Below are 27,293 nucleotides of genomic sequence, written 5' to 3' on the forward strand. Positions count from 1 at the left end.
TCAGGGGTGATGTTTTGTAGTTTGGTTTCATGCTATGAGCGGCTGATCCTGGTAGTTATGGGTGCGCTCGCTTCCATGCTCGCCCGGGTGTCGGGGTGAGGCTTGATTCTTCACGGCCATGGAAAATCCCTTTGGGCTGGGGCCTTGCCGGCGTCTCAGGACAGGTGCGGGCGAGCGCACCCTCTGACCAGAGCACCCACTTTGGTAGTGCTAATTTGTATTGTTATAAAAAAAATGGTGAGGTTCCATTCATATTGCTCTTACATTTCTAGTCCTTTTCAGGTGACAAAGGAAATTAGTTTAGGAAAATAAACTATAGAGTGGTGAGGAGGAGGAGCTTCGGGTCTGACCCTTTGTCTCCGGAAACAATTTAGCCATTCATTGTAGTCATTGCACTCTATAGAGTTGCTATTTTCTCATGTCAATTAACTTGTGAAATTCCTAAATTATGCATGACTCAACAAATACGATAGTCAAGGTTAGCTGAACATTTCCGACTGGTCTTGGAACTGTGACAATGGACATCCTGGCCCCGCTTGGCTCGATGAGATATCTACTGATTTCCCCAACACAGCCATATATGTACACAATATTGTACCTTTAAAAATGTTTTAAACCCTACGCCAATTACGCGGTGGATCTGAAAACTGAACTTGGATCTGAGTTAAGTTGCAATGATATCCTTCGCCACAGTTGTCTTACGACAGATGCCTCGAACCAGTCATGACTATTCAACAAAACAATATTTAATTTTCAAGTTTCTTTCCAGCTAATTTCCTTGTTACAGGATGGATAACAAACAACAGAGTTTTGAAGTTAAGGGTGCAGTATTTATGAAGTTTGGCAATGAGGTACCCCATGGACCGGCTCGAACATTTTTTTATTTTTTTTATTTTTTACCTTTATTTAACTAGGCAAGTCAGTTAAGAACAAATTCTTATTTTCAATGACGGCCTAGGAACAGTGGGTTAACTGCCTGTTCAGGGGCAGAACGACAGATTTGTACCTTGTCAGCTCTGGGGTTTGAACTTGCAACCTTCCGGTTACTAGTCCAACACTCTAACCACTAGGCTACGCTGAACATAAAGCCTCCTCCATTCAGACTGCAAGGGCATAATTTTCCCCGTTAACTAGCTTTAATGACGAGACATTTGTAGTATATATATTTTTTTAAACCTTAGCCTACTTAACTAGCTAATGCAGCTAGCTAGTTTAGCTTACTCAAACACCTGACACAGGGAGGGCTGCTATGTTAGCTAGCTGGTTATGGCTATCCAACACTGGAACTCTTCCAAGTCCAGGTAAGTTTTTGGTTTTATTAATTTATTGCCACCGGGCAACTGCTAAACTGTATACTTCTGACTGTATACTACACTGCATGAATTTAATTGGTTTACTAATAACACATTAGTTCTAGGTTGTTTCGTAAATTCACTCTGGCTATCTACTCTGATTTTAGAGCACTCTTGCCTGAGTGTGCCAGAGCGCAGGTTAATTGATGAATTCACAAACGTGCAACACCCCTTGAATGTGACCGGAGTTAGAAGAAAAATATTTATAATTAAATTGTTGCCAGCAGCAAGGTTGCAGTCTAAACATCGTGAAAACAGCATAACCACCTCTGCTAGAGCAAGTAAAATGGTCAGAGTGAGTTGTTCTCTCATTTGTATCTGGAAGTAGCTAGCCAGTTAGCTTGGGTGCTTGTCTGCTGTTGTGAGGTCAGAACGCTCTGGATTTATGAACAGACAATCTGACAACGCTTTGAATTTACTAACAGATAATGTGACAGCGCTCTGAATGTACGAACGCCCAGAGCACACTCTAGCACTCATGAGTGAATTTATGAACACACCCCTAGCAGCTACGATGTTAATATGGGGACAATGATGTAAGCTGTGTGTAGCAGTTATGATATGAAGGTTTGGCTTGGAAAGGTTTTTTCACCTGGTCACAAAAAGCTGATGTGCACTAATGTCCACAAGCGAAGAGAAAATATGTGAGGAGAGAGCGTACATGTGAGAAGGAATACAACAATCAAAGGGATCATGTTTTTTATGTGGCTGCTATGAAAGTGAACTGTGTTTTCAGGGGTGTATTCATTCTGCCGATTTCTGTTGAAAAACGCTTCTTAAATGGGACAAAACATACCAGAATTTGTCCAATAGACACTCTTGTTTGCAACTGCTGGACTAATGATTACACCCTAGATCAGCTGGACGCAGGCAAGAGTGTGCATGGCAGTATTAAATGTGTTAATGTCTGTCACCTTGATTACTGAAATTTCTCCTGACCTGTGAACCTACATTGTAAACTTGAATTCATAGGCTAGGTTGTAGCAACTTTTTATGATAGGTATAGGGAAAATGTGAGTCATGTAGTAGCCTAGGACTGTCGAGGTTACATTGAGCTGGGTGAATGGAATATAAATGACAGTCATCCAATATGCTGTAATATAAGTAAGGTCATGCTCATAAAAAAAAGCTCATTGTCCTCCCTCATCTTAAAAGGCACTGACTGCCACTGAAGTTAATATACCCTTTTATGTAAGAAAATCATGACCATCATGCTTTTAGGGAAAGAGGATAATTTTCTTCATGTATTAAACTGTGTTTTTGACCAATTCCATTCCCCTTGCTTAGGGGATCCGGGGCCTCCCTGGGATCATTTTTATGGAGGACTGAGAAGCTCAGTTCTGGTGACTTTTTTAAAGGATTTTTTTCTACGCCAACATTTATGAAAATAAAATCATGCTGGACACAATCTAAAATCTAATTTCCACTTTCAGAAATGGGCTCAATAACATATGTAAAAATGATTTTAACATATTGGACCATGCATATGCATATGGTCTATATTATCAAATGTGCTATTCGTGTGATCCAACTGATGAAGCATAGTGAGTATAAAATGTACATAGGCTCATAGTCGCTGGAAGTAGGGGTGCTGCAGCACCCTCTGAAAAATCTGAATAAAATAAATAGATAGACATCTTCACAAAAGTGAACTGGGCCTTTAATAATCCTGTATTAGCGGACCAATATAGCCATTTGTAGCACAGGTAAAAAAAAATATTTGCTTTCAAAATACATTTTCCAAAACGGCTTTCAAGTGTTTTCCCGCAATTGCATCAAGAATTGTTGTGCATTGACTGCTTCTCAGAATAAGTTCCCCTTCTATGGCTTTCGCAACATGAATGTGCCTCGAGAGTAATATTTATCTCGAATAGAGTGTAACGGATGTGAAACGGCTAGCTTAGTTAGCGGTGCGCGCTAAATAGCGTTTCAATCGGTTACGTCACTTGCTCTGAGACCTTGAAGTAGTAGTTCCCCTTGCTCTGCAAGGGCCGCGGCTTTTGTGGAGCGATGGGTAACGGTGCTTTGAGGGTGACTGTTGTCGATGTGTGCAGAGGGTCCCTGGTTCGCGCCCGGGTATGGGCGAGGGGGACGGACGTAAAGTTATTCTGTTACAAGAGCATACAACAAGCCGACTAGGTAAATAGGTCAACTATGAGGTTGTCTCATTTTGTTTTACTAACAACATTACATGGCAAAAAATAGAAGCATTGGAAAGTTACATCCTGAGTGATAAAGTATAGGCTTACCACCATTTTGGGATTTTCTGACAATTTAGGATGTTACACACCCTTGGCTGAATGCATGTGCACCATCCTAAGATGTCTAAAAATGAGTGATGTTACATTTGCTTATTCAAACCGTGTGTTGCAAACTGCTTTCAAACACCAACCTCAACTGTATCGGTAAGTACGGTGTCCAGTAAATATTTTGTACATATAGTTTCACCTGACCGGTAGATTAGGGAACATTCCGGGACATGAGGAGAAGGATGTGACTGCAGCCTGCAATTCGGGGCGTTCCTGCATGTAGGAATTCCTGCATCTGCAGGAACCCCTCTTTATAGGTCTCATTGGTCCATCTTTAGGCTGACTCCAGTACATTGGCAGTATGCAGGGAAGCTCCACTACAGTAGGTGGCAGTAATTTATCATAATGTTGGATGCCAACCACTGATAAAAACCCACAAAAGAAGAGGAGACGGGTGACAACAGTAGCTAGCTGTTCTCCCGCAGTTCTGTTAACGGTGAGCGCAGGTGTTCGGCAGGTGGGAGGGAAGGACACTATCCAAACTCAGATAATACTTTTATTTCCCTTTTGACCCACATTCAAAAGTGTAACACATATGAAGATGTCGTCCTTGAGAGGGACAGTTCATGCAGGAACCAATGGGTTGCGCAGGGTGGGGGGCATTCCAGCAGATGCAGGTATTCCACATGCAGGAATTGCGGCTTGCAGTTGCGCACTATTGGACATGAGGTTATGAGGTTGAATCCCGTTTAAGGCACACTATTTTCAAAATTGTTTTATGTGAAACCACACTTTCTGCACTTTTGTTCAAATAATTGTTTTAGTATAGTGTAAGCTTCTGCCTTAAGCATCCTAAATAAATAATGCCATAGATTCAGTTTTGGAAAAATAGTAAACGTGGCAAAAAAAGGGAAGCATACTGTAAACTGAACCACAGAGTTTTGATGAAAACAATGGAGAAAAAATGTCTTTCACATGCTGCTATTTATAGCTGACCAACAGAAGTCACAGATAATGAAACTGGGTAATGAACCGTTTTTTGGCACAATTTGGTTAAAGCTCTGAAACCTTCAGAAAGTCTCTGTTTCCCATCACTACTGAAAATGGTGATGGTGGATGTTTTATTAAGGGAGTACACATTTTTCCCTTTTTTTTCAGCGGCTAGCCATTAAAGCTAGTTGCGGGGAAAATTATGCCCTTGCAGCCTGAATGGAGGATGCTTTACGTACGAGCCGGTCCACATGGGACACGAGTGTATTACCGGGAATGCACATAAAATCCCAGACAATCGTGCAGCTCCAGAACCCACTATCGGCTGCCTAGGCTAACATGTGCTCAGCCCCCACCTTCACCCATGACTGCGTGTCCACGCACGTCTCCGACTCGATCATCAAGTTTTTTGGCGACTACAGTTACCAACAACAACAAGAAAGCCTACAGGGAGGAGGTGAGGGCCCTGGCGAAGTGGTGCCAGGAAAATAACCTCTCCCACAATGTCAACAAAACGAAGGAGCTGATCGTGGACTACAGGAGACCGTGAGAGCAGATCCCCATCCAAATCGACGGGGTTGCAGAGGAGAGGGTCAAAAGCGTCAAGTTCCTCGGCCTGCACATCCCTGACGACCTGAAATGGTCCCTTCACACAGACTGTGTGGTGAAGGAGGCACAACAGCACCTCTTCAACCTCTGGACCCTCACAAACTTCTACAGATGCACCATTGACAGCATGCTATCACCTCCTGGTACGACAATTGCACTGTCCGCAGCCGCAGGGCTTTCCAGAGGGTGCTGTGGTCTTCCCAACGCATCACCAGGGGCCTGCCCTTCAGGACATCTACAGCACCCGGTGTCACAGAAAGGCCAAGAAGATCATCAAGGCCCTCAGCCACCCGAGCCAGGGCCTGTTATCCCCGCTACCATCTAAAAGGCAGAGCCAGTATAAGTGCATCAAAGCTGGGACTGAGTGACTGATTTAACAGCTTCTATCTCCAGGCCACCAGCCTGTTAAACAGTCCCCCCTAACTGGCCTCCGCCCAGTACTCTGCCCTGAACCTTAGAGTCGCACTAGGCTAATTCAGGAGACAGATTGGAGTTTTTATGCACTGATAACAGGAGCTGGCAGCAAAAAGATGAATTAAACAATTCAGAGACTGAAACTAATGAATCAGATGACATATTTCGGGAGAGCGAATCGATATACAATCCCGAAATCAGCTGTAACTGTCAGTCAAACAAAGCAACGTTTGAGTGAACCCTGAATACAGAAAATTAATGGTAAAGTCTCTTTCGGGCACAGTAGACGCCTCCTCAACAACTAAGGCATATTCTATGGTATTATGGCGGTCGGTAAACATATGTTCGAAGTGCATGATGACGCCACCTACTGTGTGGGCTGTGTCAGTTTACTGTGCTGGAGTGTGAATTAATTACACTTTGTGACCATTGCTATGAACGCTAAGCTAACCTTAGTGAAACATCACTCATTGGCCTATCCCTCCATTCTGGCACAGATCTACTATTCACTGGGATCCTCTCAGAATAATTCACCATTGATCCATTCTACTTTCTTCACTGCCTCAGCATACGACACATGCACTTCTCTGACCCTGGCAAACAAGGTATAAATATTCTTCTATGATATAATGGTGGCCCGCAAACAAACGTTAGAGGTGCATGCCGCCACCTACTATGCTGGAGTGTGTGGTCAATCATGGTTTACAACATTTCTAAATCCTCCTACCTACCTCAGTACCTCTGAGAAAATAAAGAGCCCTGTTAACTTCTAATAGACCCTCCTCCATCCCCAAAATCCTTTCCAAACGCCCCCAACCCTGTCTAACCTTCATGACCCTACACTTCAGTCTTTCCCTCTCTTCAACATACCTACAACACTATATTAACACATGCTCCACCGTTTCATCGATCATACAATCCAGACAGAAACCTTTCACGTGGCTTGCCAACCAGATGTAATGACGAGTTCAATCTACAATGTCCTAAGTGCAATCGAGCAAACACCACCTCTTCCATCCTAATCTGATCTTTGAATCTTGGTCCACCAAACTTTCTTTGAAGGGCATATAAATTCTGGCCCTTGGGCTCAGAGTTACATCTCTTCTGCCACACATCTATCAAAATGGCTCTGATCTTACATCTGGCCTCACCTCTACCCAGTGGAACATTAATATCAATTATATCTCGTTTCAAAGCGCTTTTGGCTAACTGGTCTACAATTTAATTCCCTTCCCCACCCGAATGTGCTGGGACCCAGCAGAATCTCACTACTACAACCAGTCTCTCAATTATCCAAAATAACATGAATACCTTCAATAGTAAGTCACTCCTATTAGATTTACCAGATGATAAACTATTCAATACAGACAGAGAATCTGAGCATACTATAATTCTAACAGGTTGTACATCCTCCACCCACTGGAGGGCAACTATTATCACCAACAGTTCAACTGAGTATACTGACAGTTCATCTGTTAGTCTTCGAAATATCTGCACATCAAATTCAGGAATGTAAAGGCCTGCTCCTGTGCACCCAATATCTGGGTCCTTGGTGCATCCTGTTTCTATTGATCATCCTTGAGATGTTTCTACAACTTGATTGGAGTCCACCTGTGGTAAATTAAATTGATTGGACATGATTTGGATAGGCGCACACCTGTCTATATAAGGTCCCACAGCTGACGGTACCTGTCAGAGAAAAAAACAGCCAATGAGGTTGAAGGAATAGTCTGTCCGTAGAGTGCCGAGACAGGATTGTGTCAAGGGACAGATTCACCACTGTTTTACACTTTCACTTTCAACATTTATGATATGACCTTTCGATGTACAATGGCAGGGAAAGGACCCTTTGGAAATACCTGGATTTCTGCATAAAATTGTTCATAAAATTTGATCTGACTTTCATCTAGGTCACAATGATAGACAGTCTGCGTAAACCAATAACACACAAACAATATGTTTTCATGTCTTTATTGAACACACCGTGTAAACTTTTACAGTGCAGGGTGGAAAAAGTATGTGAACCCTTGGATTTAATAACTGGTTGCCCCTCCTTTGGCAGAAATAACCTTAACCAAATGTTTTCTGTAGTTGCGAACCTGACTTGCACAACGGGCAGGAGTAATTTTGGACCATTCCTCTTTGCAAAACTGTTTCAGTTCAGAAATATTCTTGGGATGTCTGGTGTGAACTGCTCTCGTGGTCATGCCACAGCATCTCAATCAGGTTGAATTCAGGAATCTGACTGGGCCACTCGAGAAGCTGTATTTTCTTCTGTTGAAGCCATTCGGTTGTTGATTTACGTCTGTGTTTTGGTTCATTGTCCTGTTGCATCACCCCACGTCTGTTGAGCTTCAATTGGCGGACAGATAGCCTGACATTCTCCTGAAAAATGTCTTGATTAAACTTGGGAATTCATTTTTTCGTTGATGATAGCAAGCTGTCCAAGCCCCGAGGCAGCCCCAAACCATGATGCTCCCTCCACCATAGTTTCCAGTTGGGATGAGGTTTTGATGTTGGTGTGCTGTGACTTTTTTCTCCACGCATAGTGTTGTGTGTTCCTTCCAAACAACTCAACTGTATAATCTGTCCACAGAATATTTTGCCAGTAGCACTGTGGAACATCCAGGTGCACTTTTGAAAACTTCAGATGTGCAGCAATGTTTTTTTTGGACAGCAGTGGCTTCTTCTGTGGTGTCTTCCCATGAACACCATTCTTGTTTAGTGTTTTAGGTATCATAGACTTGTCAACAGATGTTAGCATGTTCCAGAGATTTCTGTAAGCCTTTAGATGACACTACAGGGTTCTTCTTAAACTCATTGAGCATTTCTCAATTTATAGACAATGTGTCTTACTGTGGACTGATGAACATCAAGGCTTTTGGATATACTTTTGTAACCCTTTCCAGCTTTATTGCAAGTCAACAGTTCTTAATCGTAGGTCTTCCGAGAACTCTTATGTTCGAGGCATGGTTCACATCAGGCAATGCGTTTTGTGAATAGCAAACTCAAATTTTGTGAGTGTTTTTATAGTGCAAAGCAGCTCTAACCAACATCTCCAATCTCATCTCATTGATTGGACTCCCGGTTAGTTGACTCCTGACTCCAATTAGGTTTTGGAGAAGTCATTAGCCTAGGATTTCACATACTTTTTCCAACCTACACTGTGAATGTTTACATGATGCATTCATTATAGACAAGAAACAAATGCAAAAATGTGTGTTATTAGTTTAAGCACACTGTTGGTCTATTGTTGTGATTTACATGAAGATCAGATTTGATGACCAATTTATGTAGAAATCCAGGTATTTCCAAAGGGTTCAGACAGTTTTTCTTGCAACTGTATATTACTCATTGAACCATAGACCAAAATGTTGGTGCTTAGAAACCCTCCCCATACAGAAACAACTGTATATTATCGGCGACTTCTTTCTTCGAGAAGAACATACACGACTTCGCCACTGACAACTTAACCCCCCTAGTCAATCGACCATCTTTCAACATCCACTATAGCTTGTTGAATAGATTTGATCACGAGTTTCATTCCACCCTCTTAATAGCGCCACCATGAGCATATAGCGAAGCTCCAATACCCCTACCTACATTCGAAAACACATCGTTAATCATAATGTTGAACAAAATAGGACAGATAGCACTGGCAATGAGGTATAATAAGAAATACCACTCAATTTAGAGAACAATGCTCCGGCTCCACCCACGAAAAGCACGTTGGTGTACGTAATAAAATAAGCCTGCGAGCGCGTTCAGCAAACGTGCGTGCGTTACGTGCATCAAAGATGGTGTCGTAGGAACTGGGTACTGTTGTTCTTACAAGTCATCTGAGTCTCAAATAGCTACATGCATGTGTTTAGTTTCTTGGAGCTGCTTAGAGTAAATAAGTATGATCAAACTGATGTTTGCAGGATACAAAAAAAGTGAAAGGTACATGTAGAGAGGGTCGTTAGCAAGGAACTTAGTTTGAGGCAGGTTAGCTAGCTAACAATGTGTAACGTTGTGTTTTGAACTGACCTGTGTGGTGTGTTGCGCTTGCTAGGGACTGGTTTACTTTGAGATTTGACCGATTGGAGGCGAGCTATCGTCAGCTAGACCGCTCTATCTAGACGGATCAGAGTGCGCGTGACCTTCTTTGCCCCCATTACATAGTTATCTGGCAAAGGTTACTGGAGTTAAAACCAAAACAAAAGTCGCTAGCTGCCTTGCTTGTGAAAGTTAAACAGAGCGCTGACTATAGATAAGATTTGTTTTTAAGCTTCTACAGTAGCTGACTTGCTAAGCTTGCTAGGGCGTGCTTTGTCAATTCAGAACTACGCTCGGTGAGAGTGGTCTCGCAGCATCTGGATTCAACGAGTTTAGTGTGTATGAATGAATGGACCCAAGTCAAACAGCTGGGAGGAAGCTCAAGCTTACATTACCGACATTGGATTACCACCAAGTTGACCAACGACCACATTAAAGGGGACCAACAACGAATAACTTTTGATTGTCTTTTAAAATATTTTTAAAATACCATTTACAATAATGACTTACCGAGCCTTTATAAACTTTTTGTGCCTTGGGAATCGAGCTGTCACTATTTTAAATAGGAGCTCAGGTCGCCTCCTTCACATCCAGATGGGGATACGAAATATTGCATCACAGGCTGAAAGTGGTTTCAACCCTGCGAAAGTTGCTGTGGTGACAAAGATGACAAGATATGAATTCGAGCAGCAAAGATATCGCTTTTCAGAGCTCTCAGAAGAGGACTTAAAACAGCTGGTAAGGGAATGGGGGGAAAAGTATGGTACTTGCCAGTGGTGTAAAAATTCTTGAAAGTACTACTTGAGTTGTTTTGGTGGGTATTTGTACTGTACTATTTATATTTTTGACAACTTCTACTTAGCTACATTCCTAAAGGAAATGATCTACGTTTTACCCCATACATTTTCCCTGACACCCTTTACATTTTGAATGCTTAGTAGGACTGGATAATGGTCCGATTCACACACTTATCAACAGAGCATCCCTACTGCTTCTGAAGTGGTGGATTCACTAAACACACATGCCCCTGGCTAGCCGTACATTGATTACTTAATATAAGGAATGTTGTATTATTTATACTTTTGACACTTAAGTATATTTTCGCAATACATTTACTATTGATACTTAAGTATATTTAAAACAAATGTCTTAGATTCTTACACAAGTATTCTTTTTCTGGGTGATGTTTACTGGAGTAATTTTCTGTTAAGGTAACTTTACTTTTTCTCAAGGTTGACAATTGGGAAATTTTTCCACCACTAGTACTTGCTCTCAAACTCACTTATTTTTAAAATGTGTTCATCCTTGACAGTAAAACACCCCCTGAACAACTAGGCATCGGCACATGCTAGTTTTCCTTTCAGTTCAGACAGAGACTTGGTGATCCCATAGATCTTTGCTGGGGATGGACACATATTTATATTGCAGGATGTCCGATTCCTTTCTCAATGTTGTGAGTTGTATAATAATCCTCACCAGAGCCTGATTGAAATGTCTTTGCTGTGGTTTAAAATGGTGATAATCTGAGTTTTTGTGCTTGTTACAGCTTGCATTGAAGGGCTCCAGTTACCTTGGGTTGCTGGAGAGACACAACATCCATACCCGCAATGTGGAACACATTGTGGAGAGTCTACAGTAAGATGATGAGATTCTATTCAAGGATATTGTTGTGATTTACTGTATACAAGCAGTCATGAAGTTGTAATGTGACCATAACCTTTGTGTATTTTCTGTTCCCTCTAGGAAAGAGGGGATGGAGGTGCGTGTGGTGAAGAGAGGGCAATATGATGAAGAAACAGTGCGATGGGCAGATGCTATTATCTCTGCGGGGGGTACGTTTTTCTCCCTTAAGAGTTTTGAGAAAAGTAGCTGATAATTTCGCATGGTCACTTTCCCACAGTGGTACAATTGAATTGGGATTGTTTTGTAAATCCGTGCTCAGAGAATACAAAGGGTCAGCTCAAACCATGAATAGGCCTATTTCACCCAGAAACCTTGCTATCATTAGCTCTGACCCCTTCCTGTTCCTTTTGTTAGGGGATGGAACTATGCTACTTGTCGCCAGTAAGGTTTTCAATAAAGACCAACCCGTTCTTGGGGTTAACACAGACCCTGAAAGGTAACAACTCACAACAAAAGGGGTTAATGAAAATAAAGTGGTGGTTTGGGGAATTCCCTGTGGTGAATTTCAACATTTTGTTAAATGGAATGAGAGGGGGGGGGGATTGCTTTATCTAGTTTGAGGGGGGGAAAGTGACCCTATTAAAGCGGTCTTTTTTGCTTGAAGGTCAGAGGGACACCTGTGCCTGCCTGTGCGTTACACACATGCCTTCCCTGAGGCACTACAAAAACTCCGCCGTGGTCAGTTCAGGTGGGTGTTTCCCTTTCACCTCCCTGTCTAGAATACTGCTGTTAGGAAAGCTATGTTTACTCGTGAAGAATACTCTGATCTTTTTGCCACACTTCCCCAGCTCTTTTCAGCATTCCTGGTCTTACTACACTGCCCTCTGGTGTTGCTGAACTGTAAGACATGAGTTTCTGATTCCAGGAACAGTAATGCCTAATAATATCATTGCATCCCCCCCCCCATTTCTTTCTCCATATGTTCCTCTCCCTGCCTACAACACACTACTACTTAACTCCACTGATTAATTTCCTACCCATTCCCTCTCAACCCCTCCCCCTATACGTCCTTCAGGTGGCAGTGGCGGCAGAGGATCCGTCTACACCTGGAGGGCACAGGGATCAATCCCACCCCAGTGGACCTACATGAACAGCAGCTCAGTCTGGAGCAACACAACCAGGCCCACCGCATCACCCTCATGGAGGCCCAGAGCAGTACGGCCCCTCGGCCTCCTATGTGTACCTGGCTCAGTCTCTTTGTCTGTCTGTCTGGGCCCTTGGGGAATAATCAAAGACTTATTGAATGGAGGGGGCACTGTCTTGAATGATTAACATGTCTTCTGGTCTGTCGTTTTTGTTCTGGTATTAATTCACACAATTATTTTCATCTGATTTGTAAAAAAGCTATTTTCTACCAGTTCCTCTTCATTCAGCTGTTTTTTTTTATACAGGCGAGGCTTGCAGCTTATCCAAGCCCTACCTACTCCCTGTCAGAGGACTGAATGAGATCTTCATTGGGGAATCTCTCTCCTCCAGGTACCCTTGTCATCAAACCAAACTATGGCATCTTGACCCCCTCCCCCCTCCAAACATGAATGCCTGTTTCTGCTGCTTTGCTGCTTATCTCTGCATGTTTCCCCCCTTCATTAACCCTCCTCTCCACTAATTGGAAGACCGCCATTGTAAATAAGAATTTGTTCTTAACTGACTTTCCTAGTTAAATATAAAATAAAAATACTACCACCCCCACCCATTTCTCCATGCACTCATTGGTGGATCTCTATCCGTCACTCACAGGGTGAAGTATAAATCCTTCAAACCTCATCTCACCCTCTCGCTCCATAGGGCTTCCTACTATGAGATCTCTGTGGACGATGGACCGTGGGAGAAGCAGAAGAGCTCTGGCCTTAGCATCTGCACTGGGACTGGATCTAAAGCCTGGTACACTAAGCTCCAACACTTTTTCTTTTTACCTATGTTAGTGTTTGCCAATTAGTGGTCCTGGAAGTCCACTTTGAATGCTACTTCTTGTGTATGGTAGTTTAAAAAAAATCTCATTCAGGAAAAATGATGATTTAACTGACAGCACAGCTTTTAGTAGAATGTTTCATGAGACTCGTTCTGGTGTGTTTTCACAGGTCTTACAATATTAACAAACTGGTTGAACAGGCTGTGGGAGAGGTCTTAAGAATAGGTATGTGGACTCCAACCTTTCTTTATGAACACCAATAATCATGTGGATTTGTGTTTTCGTAAATCTGTGTGTAAATGGAATTACAGCTGGAGATTTGAGACCATCAATGATTTGGGGAGAACCTGTTTACTACACTGATAATGTCATGACAGTGATTGAGTCCTCTGTCTTCCCAGGAAAGGCACACATGGGTCTTGATATTCCACTGAGTCAGGAATTGATTGAAAAGGGTGAGTTCCAAAAGATGTACAGCTGAATGTGTGGATGGCTGAATGCTCAAGGAAAATGTGTATACATGAATTGCACAATGTCTTTCTTTTTATCAGTGACTGATGAATACAACAAGTCTCTGGTGTTTGGTCCGGAGGAAGGCAGAATGATCTTCAGCATCAGAGAGCCAATCGTCAACAGAGTGTTCTCCAGCAGTCGCCAAAGAGGCTTTGCCAACAGGTCAGTTTATCTACAGTGCCTTAGTATTCACACCCCTTGACTTTTCCACATTTTGTTGTTACAGCCTGAATTTAAAATAGAGATTTTGTGTCACTGGCCTACACTGTTTTTACTTTTTAATAATGAATTAAAAATGAAAAGTTGAACTGTTTTTGAGTCGGTAAGTATTCAACACCTTTTGTTATGGCAAGCCTAAATAAGTTTCTTAACAAGTCACATAATAAGTTGCATGGACACTGTGTGCAGTAATAGTGTTTCGAATGACCACCTCATCTCTGTACCCCACACATACCATTTATCTTTAAGTTATTAATTACACTTTGGATGCAGTATCAATACACCCAGTCACTACAAAGACACACGTTTTTCCTAACTCAGTTGTCGGAGAGTAAGGAAACCGCTCGGTGATTTCAACATGCTGGTGACTTTGAAACAGTTAGAGTTTAATGGCTGTGATGGGACAAAACTGAGGATGGATAACAATGTTATTACTCCACAATACTAACCTAAATGACAGAGTGAAAAGAAGGAAGCCTGTACCGAATACAAATATTCTAAAACATGCATCCTGTTTGCAAAAAGGCACTTAAGTAAAACTTTACAAAATGTGGCAAAGAAATTAACTTTGTCTGAAATACAGACTGGGAGACAAAGTTGCCTTTTTAGCAGGACAATAACCTAAAACACAAGGCCAAATATACAGTCGTGGCCAACAGTTTTGAGAATGACACAAATATTAATTTTCACAAAGTCTGCTGCCTCAGTTTGTATGATGGCAATTTGCATATACTCCAGAAAGTTATGAAGTGTGATCAGATGAATTGCAATTAATTGCAAAGTCTCTCTTTGCCATGCAAATGAACTGAAATCCCCCACCAAAAAAAATTCCACTGCATTTCATCCCTGCCACAAAAGGACCAGCTGACATCATGTCAGTGATTCTCTCGTTAACACAGGTGTGAGTGTTGACGAGGACAAGGCTGGAGATCACTCGGTCATGCTGATTGAGCTTGAATAACAGACTGAAAGCTTCAAAAGGAGGGTGGTGCTTGGAGTCATTGTTCTTCCTCTGTCAACCATGGCTACCTGCAAGGAAACACGTGCCGTCATCATTGCTTTGCACAAAAAGGTCTTCATAGGCAAGGATATTGCTGCCAGTAAGATTGCACCTAAATCAACCATTTATCGGATCATCAAGAACTTCAAGGAGAGCGGTTCAATTGTTTTGAAGAAGGCTTCAGGGCGCCCAAGAAAGTCCAGCAAGCACCAGGACCGTCTCCTAAAGTTGATTCAGCTGCGGGATCGGGGCACCACCAGTACAGAGCTTGCTCAGGAATGGCAGCAGGCAGGTGTGAGTGCATCTGCATGCACAGTGAGGTGAAGAATTTTGGAGGATGACCTGGTGTCAAGAAGGGCAGCAAAGAAGACACTTTTCTCCAGGAAAAACATCAGGGACAGGCTGATATTCTGCAAAAGGTACAGGGATTGGACTGCTGAGGACTGGGTTATGGTCATTTTCACTGAATGTTTGGGGCATCCGGAAAAAAGCTTGTCCGAAGAAGACAAAGTGAGCGCTACCATCAGTCCAACAGTAAAGCATCCTGAGACCATTCATGTGTGGGGTTGCTTCTCAGCCAAGGGAGTGGGCTCACTCACAATTTTGCCTAAGAACACAGCCATGAATAAAGAATGGTACCAACGCATCCTTCGAGAGCAACTTCTCCCAACCATCCAGGAAGAGTTTGGTAACAAACAATGCCTTTTCCAGCATGATGGAGCACCTTGCCATAAGGAAAAAGTGATCACTAAGTCGCTCTGGGGAAAAAAACATCGATATTTTGGGTCCATGGCCAGGAAACTCCCCAGATCTTAATCCCATTGAGAACTTGTGGTCAATCCTCAAGAGGCGGGTGGACAAACAAAACCCCACAAATTCTGACAAACTTCAAGCATTGATTATGCAAGAATGGGCTGCCATCAGTCAGGATGTGGCCCAGAAGTTAATTGACAGCATGCCAGGGCAGATTGCAGAGGTCTTGAAAAAGAAGGGTCAACACTGCAAATATTGACTCTTTGCATCAACTTCATGTAATTATCAATAAAAGCCTTTGGCACTTATGAAATGCTTGTAATTATACTTCAGTATTCCATAGTAACATCTGACAAAAATATCTATACACAAACAGCCAACTTTGGAAATTAATTAAAAATATATAATGTGCCAATGACGTACAATCCAGGTGTGGAACACTGACTTTACACATAAAGACTCCCAGCTGTAATCGCTGCCAAAGGTGATTCTAACATGTATTGACTGGAGGGGGTAAATACTTCTAGTATGTACAGTGGGGCAAAACAAGTATTTATTCAGCCACCAATGGCAAGTTCTCTCACTTGAAAATTTCAAAACTTCAACTATGACAGACAAAATGAGGGGGAAAAATCCAGAAAATCACATGGTAGGATTTTGAATGAATTTATTTGCAAATTACGGTGGAAAATAAGTATTTGGTCACCTACAAACAAGCAAGATTTCTGGCTCTCACAGACCTGTAACTTCTTCTTTAAGAGGCTCCTCTGTCCTCCACACGTTACCTGTATTATTGGCACCTGTTTGAACTTGTTATAAGTATAAAAGACACCTGTCCACAACCTCAAACAGTCACACTCCAAACTCTACTATGGCCAAGACCAAAGAGCTGTCAAAGGACACCAGAAACAAAATTGTAGACCTGCACCAGGCTGGGAAGACTGAATCTGCAATAGGTAAGCAGCTTGGTTTGAAGAAATCAACTGTGGGAGCAATTATTAGGAAATTGAAGACATACAAGACCACTGATAATCTCCCTCGATCTGGGGCTCCACGCAAGATCTCACCCCGTGGGGTCAAAATAATCACAAGAACGGTGAGCAAAAATCACAGAATCACACAGGGGGACCTAGTGAATGACCTGCAGAGAGCTGGGACCAAAGTAACAAAGCCTACCATCAGTAACACACTACGCCGCCAGGGACTCAAATCCTGCAGTGCCAGACGTGTCCCCCTGCTTAAGCCAGTACATGTCCAGGCCCGTCTGAAGTTTGCAAGAGAGCATTTGGATGATCCAGAAGAAGATTGGGAGAATGTCATATGGTCAGATGAAACCAAAATATGGTCAGATGAAACCAAAATATAACTTTTTGGTAAAAACTCAACTTGTCGTGTTTGCAGGACAAAGAATGCTGAGTTGCATCCAAAGAACACCATACCTACTGTGAAGCATGGGGGTGGAAACATCATGCTTTGGGGCTGTTTTTCTGCAAAGGGACCAGGACTACTGATCTGTGTAAAGGAAAGAATGAATGGGGCCATGTATCGTGAGATTTTGAGTGAAAACCTCCTTCCATCAGCAAGGGCATTGAAGATGAAACGTGGCTGGGTCTTTCAGCATGACAATGATCCCAAACACACCGCCCGGGCAACGGAGGAGTGGCTTCGTAAGAAGCAATTCAAGGTCCTGGAGTGGCCGAGCCAGTCTCCAGATCTCAACCCCATAGAAAATCTTTGGAGGGAGTTGAAAGTCCGTGTTGCCCAGCAACAGCCCCAAAACATCACTGCTTTAGAGATCTGCATGGAGGAATGGGCCAAAATATCAGCAACAGTGTGTGTGACCCTTGTGAAGACTTACAGAAACATTTGACCTCTGTCATTGCCAACAAAGAGTATAAAACAAAGTATTCAGATAAAATTCTGTTATTGACCAAATACTTATTTTCCACCGTAATTTGCAAATAAATTCATTAAAAATCCTACAATGTGATTTTTCTGGATTTTTTTTTTCTCATTTTGTCTGTCATAGTTGAAGTGTACCTATGATGAAAATTACAGGCCTCGTCTTTTTAAGTGGGAGAACTTGCAAAATTGGTGGCTGACAATACTTTTTTGCCCCACTGGAAATTAGATTTCTGTATTTCATTTTTCGTTTTGCTCTACAGGGTGTGTGTGCGCTCGCGGTGCTGGGACGCGTGCATGGTGGTGGACGGCGGAACTTCTTTTGAGTTCAACGACGGTGCCATAGCAACAATCACCATGAACGAGGAGGACCAGCTCCGGACTGTTCTCCTTGAAAACTGACCTGCCAAACCATCCTTACTGAGCTCACAGTGGACTCAACAGCAGTGATCTATGACGGAAGCAGGGAGGACAGGCTAGTCTCATGCATTATTAGGACCTGTGAACTTGATGAGACTTTCACATCCTCCCCTTGTAGCTTTTTGGAGTGAATGATATTTAGGTAATATTCACAAATGTGTTCTTTACTCTTGCATTGGTGTTGGCTGTATTAGTTAAATTTGGGGTTTATTTAGCTTTTTTGTCTCAATTTGATTTATCCAATATCTTTACAAGCTTATCGGGCCATCGGAAATGAGTGTAATTATGCAGTATTTGCAACTTTTTTTCACAATACAATTACTTGCAGCAGCCTTGCTCCATTATGGATTGTTAGTTTCACAAGTTTTGAGTTTGCATAAGAGACCATATAGGCAGCTGTGAGTTTCTGACTTTGCCTTGGGCATTTATCGTTGCCAAACACTACCCAAATCAATCCTCTCCACCCATTGCTAAATAATTCAAAACTGAGAGACAGTGAGGCCACGTGACACACCATTTCTTACGGAATGTTGTGTTATAATAACTGGATGTGCTGCCATCATTAGTTTATTTTATATTTATATTTTGGCTGTTTTTCAGACCATGCCAATTACTATTGGAAAAAATGTTGCTGTGTTGGTGGACAAATCCTGATTAAAAAAAATATATTCTATTTGGCTGATTTTATATATTTTTCTAGGTCTTTTGAGCTGCTTGGCTTCAAACACTGATTGTGTTGAGGAGTGGGGGTAGAACATTAAAAATCAAATGCACTAAGATCAAAACCCGTAAGCATTGTATTGCTCAACAGGTCAGGGCCTCGAGGGTCTTCACCTCAACTTTGACAAAACAGTGCCTTGACCTGAAACTGCAAAATACTAAAATATTTGCTTCCAGTGGTCATCAAGGAATCATTTTGGAAAATGCCCAGGAGTTAAGAGGGATGGTTTTAGTTATGAATCAGACATTGTGTAAGATTAATATGCAGAAGGGAGCGATGTCTACATCCTTATTGTGTTGTGAATTCTGCCATGTGAACTGTATGTGGGCTACTTTCTGTGGCTCTACATCTGAAATGACTGTCTATGCACCTTATGGTGCCAGGTCATGACACTACACTAAACAAAAACATTTACGCAACAAGTGAAGTGCTGCTCCCATGATTCATGAGCTAAAATAAAAGATCCAGAAATGTTCTATATGTACAAAAAGCTTATTTCTCTCAAATGTTGTGCACAAATTTGATTACATCCCAGTTAGTGAGCATTTTATACTTTGTCAAGACAATCCAGGCAGTTGACAAATGTGGAATAGCAAGAGGCTGATTAAATATTAGTTGCACCTTGTGCTGGGGACAATAAGAGCACTCTAAAATGTGCAGTTTTGTCACACAACACAATGCCACAGATGTCTCAAGTTGAGGGAATGTGCAATTGGCATGCTGACTACAGGAATATCCACCAAAGAATTGAATGTTAATTTCTCTACCATAAGCTGCCTTCAATGTAGTTTTAGACAATTTGGCAGTACAGCTAACCAGCCTCACAATCGCAGACCATGTTTAACCACGCCAGCCCAGGACCTCCACATCCAGCTTCTTCACCTGCGGGATCGTCAGAGGGTGGGCAGGGATGCTGAAGAGTATTTCTGTCAGTTCTATAGCTTGTTTGTGGGAAAAAAAATAATTCTTATTGGTTGGGCCTGGCTCCCAAGTATGTGGGCCCAGGCCCACCCATAGCTGCGCCCCTACCCAGGCATGTAAAATCCATAGATTAGGGCCTAATGAATTTATTTCAATTGACTGATTACCTTACATGATCTGTAACTCAGTAAAATCTTAAAGGTTGCTTTTATATTTTTGTTCAGTATACAACACAGGAGGCATTTGTCTGATTATTAAATTGTGTGAAATCAAAACATCACATAACTCTTTAAATAAAACATGTATTTAGACATTGACAGTGCATCTTATTTGCCAATGCATGAATTAAAAAGAAACATCCACATTTTCTTACATTTCTCAACCAAATGTGAGCACAAACAGGAACCAGACCAAACATGGCTCAGATCCATACATAGCTAGTCCCCCCCATCCCCGTGGCAGAGACTAGCATTTTCTTCTACATTATATGCCTGTAATGTAGTGCACATTCTCATATTCAGTACCTAATTTAGAGACAAGATTAAATTTGTGTTTCTCCAAAAATGCCAAAAGATTTAGACTTTTGTATACATAACCACCTCAGCTTTTATTCTGTCAAACAGGTTAAATGTTTACATACTGCTTTACTCATCTCATATGTATATACTGTGTTCTATTCTAATGTATTTTAGTCAATGCCACTCTGACATTGAGCAATCTAATATTTATAAATTTCTTAATTTTATTATTTAACTTTTAAATTTGTATGTATTGTTAGATACCACTGTACTGTTGGTGCTAGGAACATAAGCATTTTCACTACACCCACCGTAACAGCAGCTAAATATATGTGACCAATAACATTTGATTTGGAAGTAGACATGATGTAAACTGTAACTTGATTTTTCCCTTTAAAATAAACAGATCAAGCAAAAGGCATCATTATTTAAAATGGGGCCTTCAAATGCAGGTTTGTATTTTATAAACACTTTAAAAAGAGAATTCTAGCCATTGCATCACAAGGTAGAGATTTCACCAGCTACAATGGTGGTGCACCTATGCAATAATCCAACTCGGACCAAAATCTTCCTCGTCTTTCTGGCAAACACTGCTTACAGTTGATAGACAGTAACTGGAACTAATGTTCCTTTATCCTGTTGGTAAAACATTACAGAATGAACAAACATTATCAATCTATAACGTTTTAAAATTTTGCACAGTTTACCGTCTTTGGAATGTTTCGGAAGTCAATAAATTAGCCAGATTATGGAGACATTATCAGCAGCCTATAAATCAGAATTTATGATTATCTCAAGTAAAAAATAAAAAGTTATTTCCCTGAAAGCTTCAAGCTCTGTCTTCAACATTATCAGGGTTCAAATATTTCTAAAACAGGAACGCTTTAAAATCTTATGAATTCAGTTGCATGGTATTCAAGTAGCATTACTGTGGAGAAATGCAATTTACCAGCATTTAAAAACGTTCACTAATGTGTATCCGAAGGACATGTCCTATGACAATAACTTAGAGCCAATTCCCACCATTATAAAACAAAAATAAGTGCTGACAAAAGCACAACACGACATCTTCATCAGAACAATTGGTGTCAGTGTATAACAAATTGCAAAAGGCACAATGGAATATTCATAGACACAATGTCTGACACGGACACACTAAAAATAGCTAATATTCCTCCTATATCAGGACCACATCAGACAGAAATGAGTTATGACATGTTAGTGACAGCGTTAGGAAGGCGTTATGGCTAGGGTCTGAACGAGAGGTCGGCCGATTAATCGGAATGGGCGATTAATTGGGCCCGATTTCAAGTTTTCATAACAATCGGAAATAGTTTTTTTGGGGCGCAGATTTGATTTTTTTATACCTTTATTTAAATCGGCAAGTCAGTTAAGAACACATTCTTATTTTCAATGACGGACTTGTTCAGGGGCAGAACGACAGACTTTCACCTTGTCAGCTCGGGGGATCCAATCTTGCAACCTTACAGTTAACTAGTCCAACGTAATAACGACCTGCCTCTCTCTTGTTGCACTCCACAAGGAGACTACCTTTTACGCGAAAGCAGTAAGACAAGGTAAGTTGCTATCTAGCATTAAACTTATCTTTAAAAAAAACAATCAATCATAATCACTAGTTAACTACACATGGTTGATGATATTACTAGATATTATCTAGCGTGTCCTGCGTTGTATATAATCTGACTGAGCATACAAGTATCTAAGTATCTGACTGAGCGGTGGTAGGCAGAAGCAGGCGCGTAAACATTAATTCAAACAGCACTTTAGTGTGTTTTGCCAGCAGCTCTTCGTTGTGCATCAAGCATTGCGCTGTTTATGACTTCAAGCCTATCAGCTCCCGAGATGAGGCTGGTGTAACCGAAGTGAAATGGCTAGCTAGCTAGCCTTCTAGTAGTTGTTCCCCTTGCTCTGCTTGGGTAACGCTGCTTCGATGGTGGCTGTTGTCGTTGTGTTGCTGGTTCGAGCCCAGGGAGGAGCGAGGAGAGGGACGGAAGCTATACTGTTATACTGGCAATACTAAAAAGTGCCTATAAGAACATCCAATAGTCAAAAGGTTAATGAAATACAAATGGTATAGAGGGAAATAGTCCTATAATTCCGAGAATAACTACAACCTAAAACTTCTTACCTGGGAATATTAAAGACTAATGTTAAAAGGAACCAACCACCTTAATCTAAGTCTGGAAGGAGAGTTTACAATCTAACCAGACACCTAGGTATTTGTAGTTGTCCACATATTCTAAGTTAGAACCATCCAGAGTAGTGATGCGAGTCGGGCGGGCAGATGCGGGCAGCAATCGGTTGAAGATCAGGCATTTAGTTTTATTAGCATTTAAAAGCAGTTGGAGGCCACGGAAGGAGTGTTGTATGGCACTGAAGAAGGTTTAACAACACAGTGTCCAAAGAAGGGTCAGATGTATACAGAACGGTGTCGTCTGCATAGAGGTGGATCAGAGAATCACCAGCAGCAAGAGCGACATCATTGATGTATAGAGAGAAAAGAGTTGGCCCGAGAATATATCCCTGTGGCTCCCCCATAGAGGCTGCCAGAGGTCCGGACAACAGGCCCTCCGATTTGACACACTGAACTCTATCTGAGAAGTAGTTAGTGAACCAGGCGAAGTAGTCATTCGATAAACCAAGGCTATTGAGTCTGCCGATAAGAATGCGGTGATTGACAGAGTTGAAAGCCTTGGCCAGGTCGATGAAGACGGCTGCACAGTACTGTCTTTTATCGATGGCGGTTATGATATCGTTTAGGACATTGAGCGTGGCTGAGGTGCACCCATGACCAGCTCAGAAACCAGATTGCATACATTTACATTACATTTAAGTCATTTAGCAGACGCTCTTATCCAGAGCGACTTACAAATTGGTGCAAACACCTATGACAACCAGTGGAACAGCCACTTGCATCTAAATCTTGTTGGGGGAGAAGGGGGGTGAGAAGGATTACTTACCCTTACTTACCCTATCCTAGGTATTCCTTGAAGAGGTGGGGTTTCAGGTGTCTCCGGAAGGTGGTGATTGACTCCGCTGTCCTGGCGTCGTGAGGGAGTTTGTTCCACCATTGGGGGGCCAGAGCAGCGAACAGTTTTGACTGGGCTGAGCGGGAACTGTACTTCCTCAGTGGTAGGGAGGCGAGCAGGCCAGAGGTGGATGAACGCAGTGCCCTTGTTTGGTTGTAGGGCCTGATCAGAGCCTGGAGGTACTGAGGTGCCGTTCCCCTCACAGCTCCGTAGGCGAGCACCATGGTCTTGTAGCGGATGCGAGCTTCAACTGGAAGCCAGTGGAGAGAGCGGAGGAGCGGGGTGACGTGAGAGAACTTGGGAAGGTTGAACACCAGACGGGCTGCAGCGTTCTGGATGAGTTGTAGGGGTTTAATGGCACAGGCAGGGAGCCCAGCCAACAGCGAGTTGCAGTAATCAAGACGGTGGAGAAGGTACGGTGGGATTCGAAATGGTCGGTGATCTGTTTGTTAACTTGGCTTTCGAAGATTTTAGAAACACAGGGCAGGATGGATATGCAGTTGAAGTCGGAAGTTTACATAGACTTAGGTTGGAGTCATTAAAACTAGTTTTTCAACCACTCCACAAATTTCTTGTTGACAATCTATAGTTTTGGCAAGTCAGTTAGGACATCTACTGTGTGCATGACACAAGTAATTTTTCCAACAATTGTTTACAGACAGATTATTTCACTTATTCACTGTATCACAGTTCCAGTGGGTCAGAAGTTTACATACACTAAATTGACTGTGCCTTTAAACAACTTGGAATATTCCAGAAAATGATGTCATGGCTTTAGAAGCTTCTGATAGGCTAATTGACATCATTTGAGTCAATTGGAGGTGTACCTGTGGATGTATTTCAAGGCCTACCTTCAAACTCAGTGCCTCTTTGCATGACATCATGGGAAAATCAAAAGAAATCAGCAAATACCTCTGGGAAAAAAATGTAGACCTCCACAAGTCTGGACACCTGAAGATACCACGTTAATCTGTACAAACAATAGTACGCAAGTATAAACACCATGGGACCACACAGCCATCATACCGCTCTGTCTCCTAGAGATGAACGTACTTTGGTGCAAATCAGTCCCAGAACAGCAAAGGACCTTGTGAAGATGCTGGAGGAAACAGGTACAAAAGTATCTATATCCACAGTAAAACATGTCCTATATTGATTGACATTACCTGAAAGGCCGCTCAGCAAGGTATAAGCAACTGCTCCAAAACCGACATAAAAAAGCCAGACTACAATTTGCAACTGCACATGGAGATGAAGATCGTACTTTTTGGAAAAATGTCCGCTGGTCTGGTGAAACAAAAATGTAACTGTTTGGCCATAATGACCATCGTTATATTTGGAGGAAAAAGAGGGACGCTTGCAGGCCGAATAACACCATCTCAACCGTGAAGTACGGGGGTAGCACCATCATGTTGTGGGGGTGCTTTGCTGCAGGAGGAACTGGTGCACTTCACAAAATAGGTGGCATCATGAGGAAGGAAGATATTATGGATATATTGAAGCAACATCTCAAGACATCAGTCAGGAAGTTAAAGCTTGGTTGCAAATTGGTCTTCCAAATGTACAATGACCCCAAGCATACTTCAAAAGTTCTGGCAAAATGGCTTAAGGACAACAAAGTTAAGGTATTGGAGTGGCCATCACAAAGCCCTGACCTCAATCCTATAGAACATTTGTGGGCAGAACTGAAAAAGCATGTGCGAGCAAGGAGGCCTACGAACCTGACTCAGTCACACCAGCTTTGTCAGGAGGAATGGGCCAAAACATTTGACCCAAGTTAAACAATTTAAAGGCAATGCTACCAAATACTAATTGAGTTTATGTAAACTTCTGACCCACTGGGAATGTGATGAAAGAAATAAGAGCTGAAATAAATAATTCTCTACTATTATTCTGACATTTCACATTCTTAAAATAAAGTGGTGATCCCAACTGACCTTAAATATCAGGAATTGTGAAAAACGGAGTTTAAATGTATTTTGCTAAGGTGTATGTAAACTTCCGACTTCAACTGTCTAGAGCAGGGGTGTCAAAGTCAAATGGACGGAGGGCCAAATAAAAAATTTAGCTACAAGCCGAGGGCCGGACTGTTCGAATGTTCATTGAAAATTTTTTAAATGACGCATATAGTCTAGTGAACCTAATTGAACCTACTGAAAACCTAACAAATATATTCCAATATGATCAGATAAATAAAGCAATATTTTCTTATGGCTCTGTCAGTAATCTTTAATTTTCAACAGACACAAAAGACAAATTTCCTTTATATAAAAATCCCCATAACATGAACATTAAATGAAAGAAACCGGTATTCAAGGCACCATCAGTAGCCTATATTTTCTATTTTAGCAAAAGTGGGCTAAATTTACTTCAAAGAAAAAAACAATAATAGCAATTTTCTATCATCCACTCAACTGAAATATTTTTAAAATATAATTGGATTGAAATACAATAAAATAAAGTGCAAAAATCTATTAATCAAAAACAACACTTTGTTTAAGGAGAAGTAACATGCAGTGAAAACAAATATTAAACTTTAACTTTTAAACTTGAACTGAGTAAAAACTCTAAATATGTGATTGCACAGTAATGTTCACTTGTTTGAGGTTGAGGGTGATACTTGGTGGTGTCCCATCTTTTCCACAAGTTCATCAATGTTCGGGGTAAGGCTCTGAGCTGAGGAAATCCTCAGAATTGAGTGGAGGTGTTCAGCAGTAAGTCGACTTCTGTGTGATGTTTTGTTCAAGTTCATCAAAGAAAACAGTTGTTCACACAGGTATGTGCTGCCAAACATAGACAACGTTTGAGCAGCCTGGATGCGCAGCTGGGGCATTGTGTCGGGAGGAAACGGGCGAACTCCGCAGCACCCACTGCCGCATATTTTGCCCTCAGTGCATCATTGCATTGGAGGTCAATCAACTCCATTTGGAGGTTTGGTGGTGAGCTTTCCACGTCAACAGCAAATGGGTTACCGAGCAGTTCCAACCTGCTTTTTGTGCTTCAAAGTCAGCAAATCGGCGTCGAAAGTCAGCGGCAAGCATACCTATTTTATCAGCCAACTGTGCGCTCGGGAACGCACTGGTAGAGAGCTTCTCTTTCATGGTCTGGCAGCTGGGAAAGTGGCTCAAATTTTCTTTCCGCATCTGCGTCTCCCACAGAGTCAGTTTGGTTTTAAATGCCTTCACTGTACTGTACATATCAGAGATGACACGATCCCGACCCTGCAGCTGCAAGTTCATTGCATTCAGATGACTCGTAATGTCACACAGAAAAGCCATTTCACACAGAAACATTTCGTCTCGGAGTTGTGTTGTGTCTTTCCCTTTGCTGTCCAAGAACAGACAAATCTCCTCACGAAGCTCGAAACATCTTTGAAGCACCTTTCCCTGGCTTAGCCATCGCACCTCTGTGTGATAAGGCAAATCACCATGCTCCGTTTCTAACTCCGTCAGAAATGCCTTGAACTGGCGGTGATTCAAACCTTTGGCTCTGATAAAGTTAACTGTGCGCGTGATGATGCTCATTACATGCTCCATTTTCAAGGCTTTACCGCACAACGCTTCCTGGTGTATGATACAATGATAAGCTGTCAGCTCACCTGTCGCGTTTTCCTCTTGCATCTTTTCCCGTATCTTCGCCACCAGTCCGCTCCTGTGTCCACACATCGCAGGTGCTCCGTCGGTTGTCAAACCCACGAGTTTTTCCCAAGGCAGCTCCATCTCATTTACACATCTTGACACCTCTTCATACAAATCATGCCCCGTAGTTGTGCCATGCATAGGACGTAAAGCCAAAAACTCCTCTGTCACGCTTAGGCTGGAGTCCACTCCGCGGATGAAAATTGACAACTGGGCAATGTCAGAAATGTCGGTGCTCTCATCCACAGCCAAGGAATATGCAATGAAATCTTTTCCCTTTTTCACAAGCTGCTCTTTTAGATTGATGGACAACTGGTCTACTCTCTCGGCAATGGTGTTTCTGCTCAGACTCACATTTAAAAAGAGTTGCCTTTTTTCTGGGCAAACTTCGTCA

At 42.0% G+C, this 27,293-nt stretch overlaps 1 protein-coding gene across 4 annotated transcripts; it reads left to right on the forward strand.

Annotated features, from left to right (window-relative positions):
- The first annotated feature begins 9,376 nt into the window (after positions 1–9,376).
- Positions 9,377–18,724, forward strand: nadk2 (NAD kinase 2, mitochondrial). 4 transcript variants are annotated; one of them, XM_035776387.2, is made up of 12 exons: positions 9,377–10,390; positions 11,199–11,287; positions 11,396–11,484; positions 11,690–11,771; positions 11,940–12,023; positions 12,351–12,514; positions 12,727–12,811; positions 13,073–13,216; positions 13,414–13,469; positions 13,646–13,699; positions 13,796–13,919; positions 17,895–18,724. In XM_035776387.2, the coding sequence occupies exons 1-12, from the start codon at positions 10,154–10,156 to the stop codon at positions 18,031–18,033; spliced, it is 1,347 nt and encodes a 448-aa protein (XP_035632280.1). In that variant the 5' UTR covers positions 9,377–10,153; the 3' UTR covers positions 18,034–18,724. The 4 variants fall into 4 exon arrangements, with proteins under 4 accessions (XP_035632280.1, XP_035632282.1, XP_035632281.1 ...); XM_035776389.2 differs by having other exon boundaries at positions 13,121–13,216; XM_035776388.2 differs by having other exon boundaries at positions 12,351–12,490.
- The last annotated feature ends 8,569 nt before the right edge of the window (positions 18,725–27,293 follow it).

The sequence above is a fragment of the Oncorhynchus keta genome, chromosome 9 (genome assembly GCF_023373465.1).
Source record: "Oncorhynchus keta strain PuntledgeMale-10-30-2019 chromosome 9, Oket_V2, whole genome shotgun sequence".
In the NCBI taxonomy this organism is placed as follows: Eukaryota; Metazoa; Chordata; class Actinopteri; order Salmoniformes; family Salmonidae; genus Oncorhynchus; species Oncorhynchus keta.

Excerpts from the sequence above, each read along its gene's own strand:
- nadk2 (XM_035776387.2), top strand. The coding sequence starts at position 10,154 with ATGACTTACCGAGCCTTTATAAACTTTTTGTGCCTTGGGAATCGAGCT. Across the intron at positions 13,470-13,645 it reads GGGAGAGGTCTTAAGAATAG|GAAAGGCACACATGGGTCTT; the intron begins GTATGTGGACTC and ends CTGTCTTCCCAG. Across the intron at positions 13,700-13,795 it reads TCAGGAATTGATTGAAAAGG|TGACTGATGAATACAACAAG; the intron begins GTGAGTTCCAAA and ends TCTTTTTATCAG.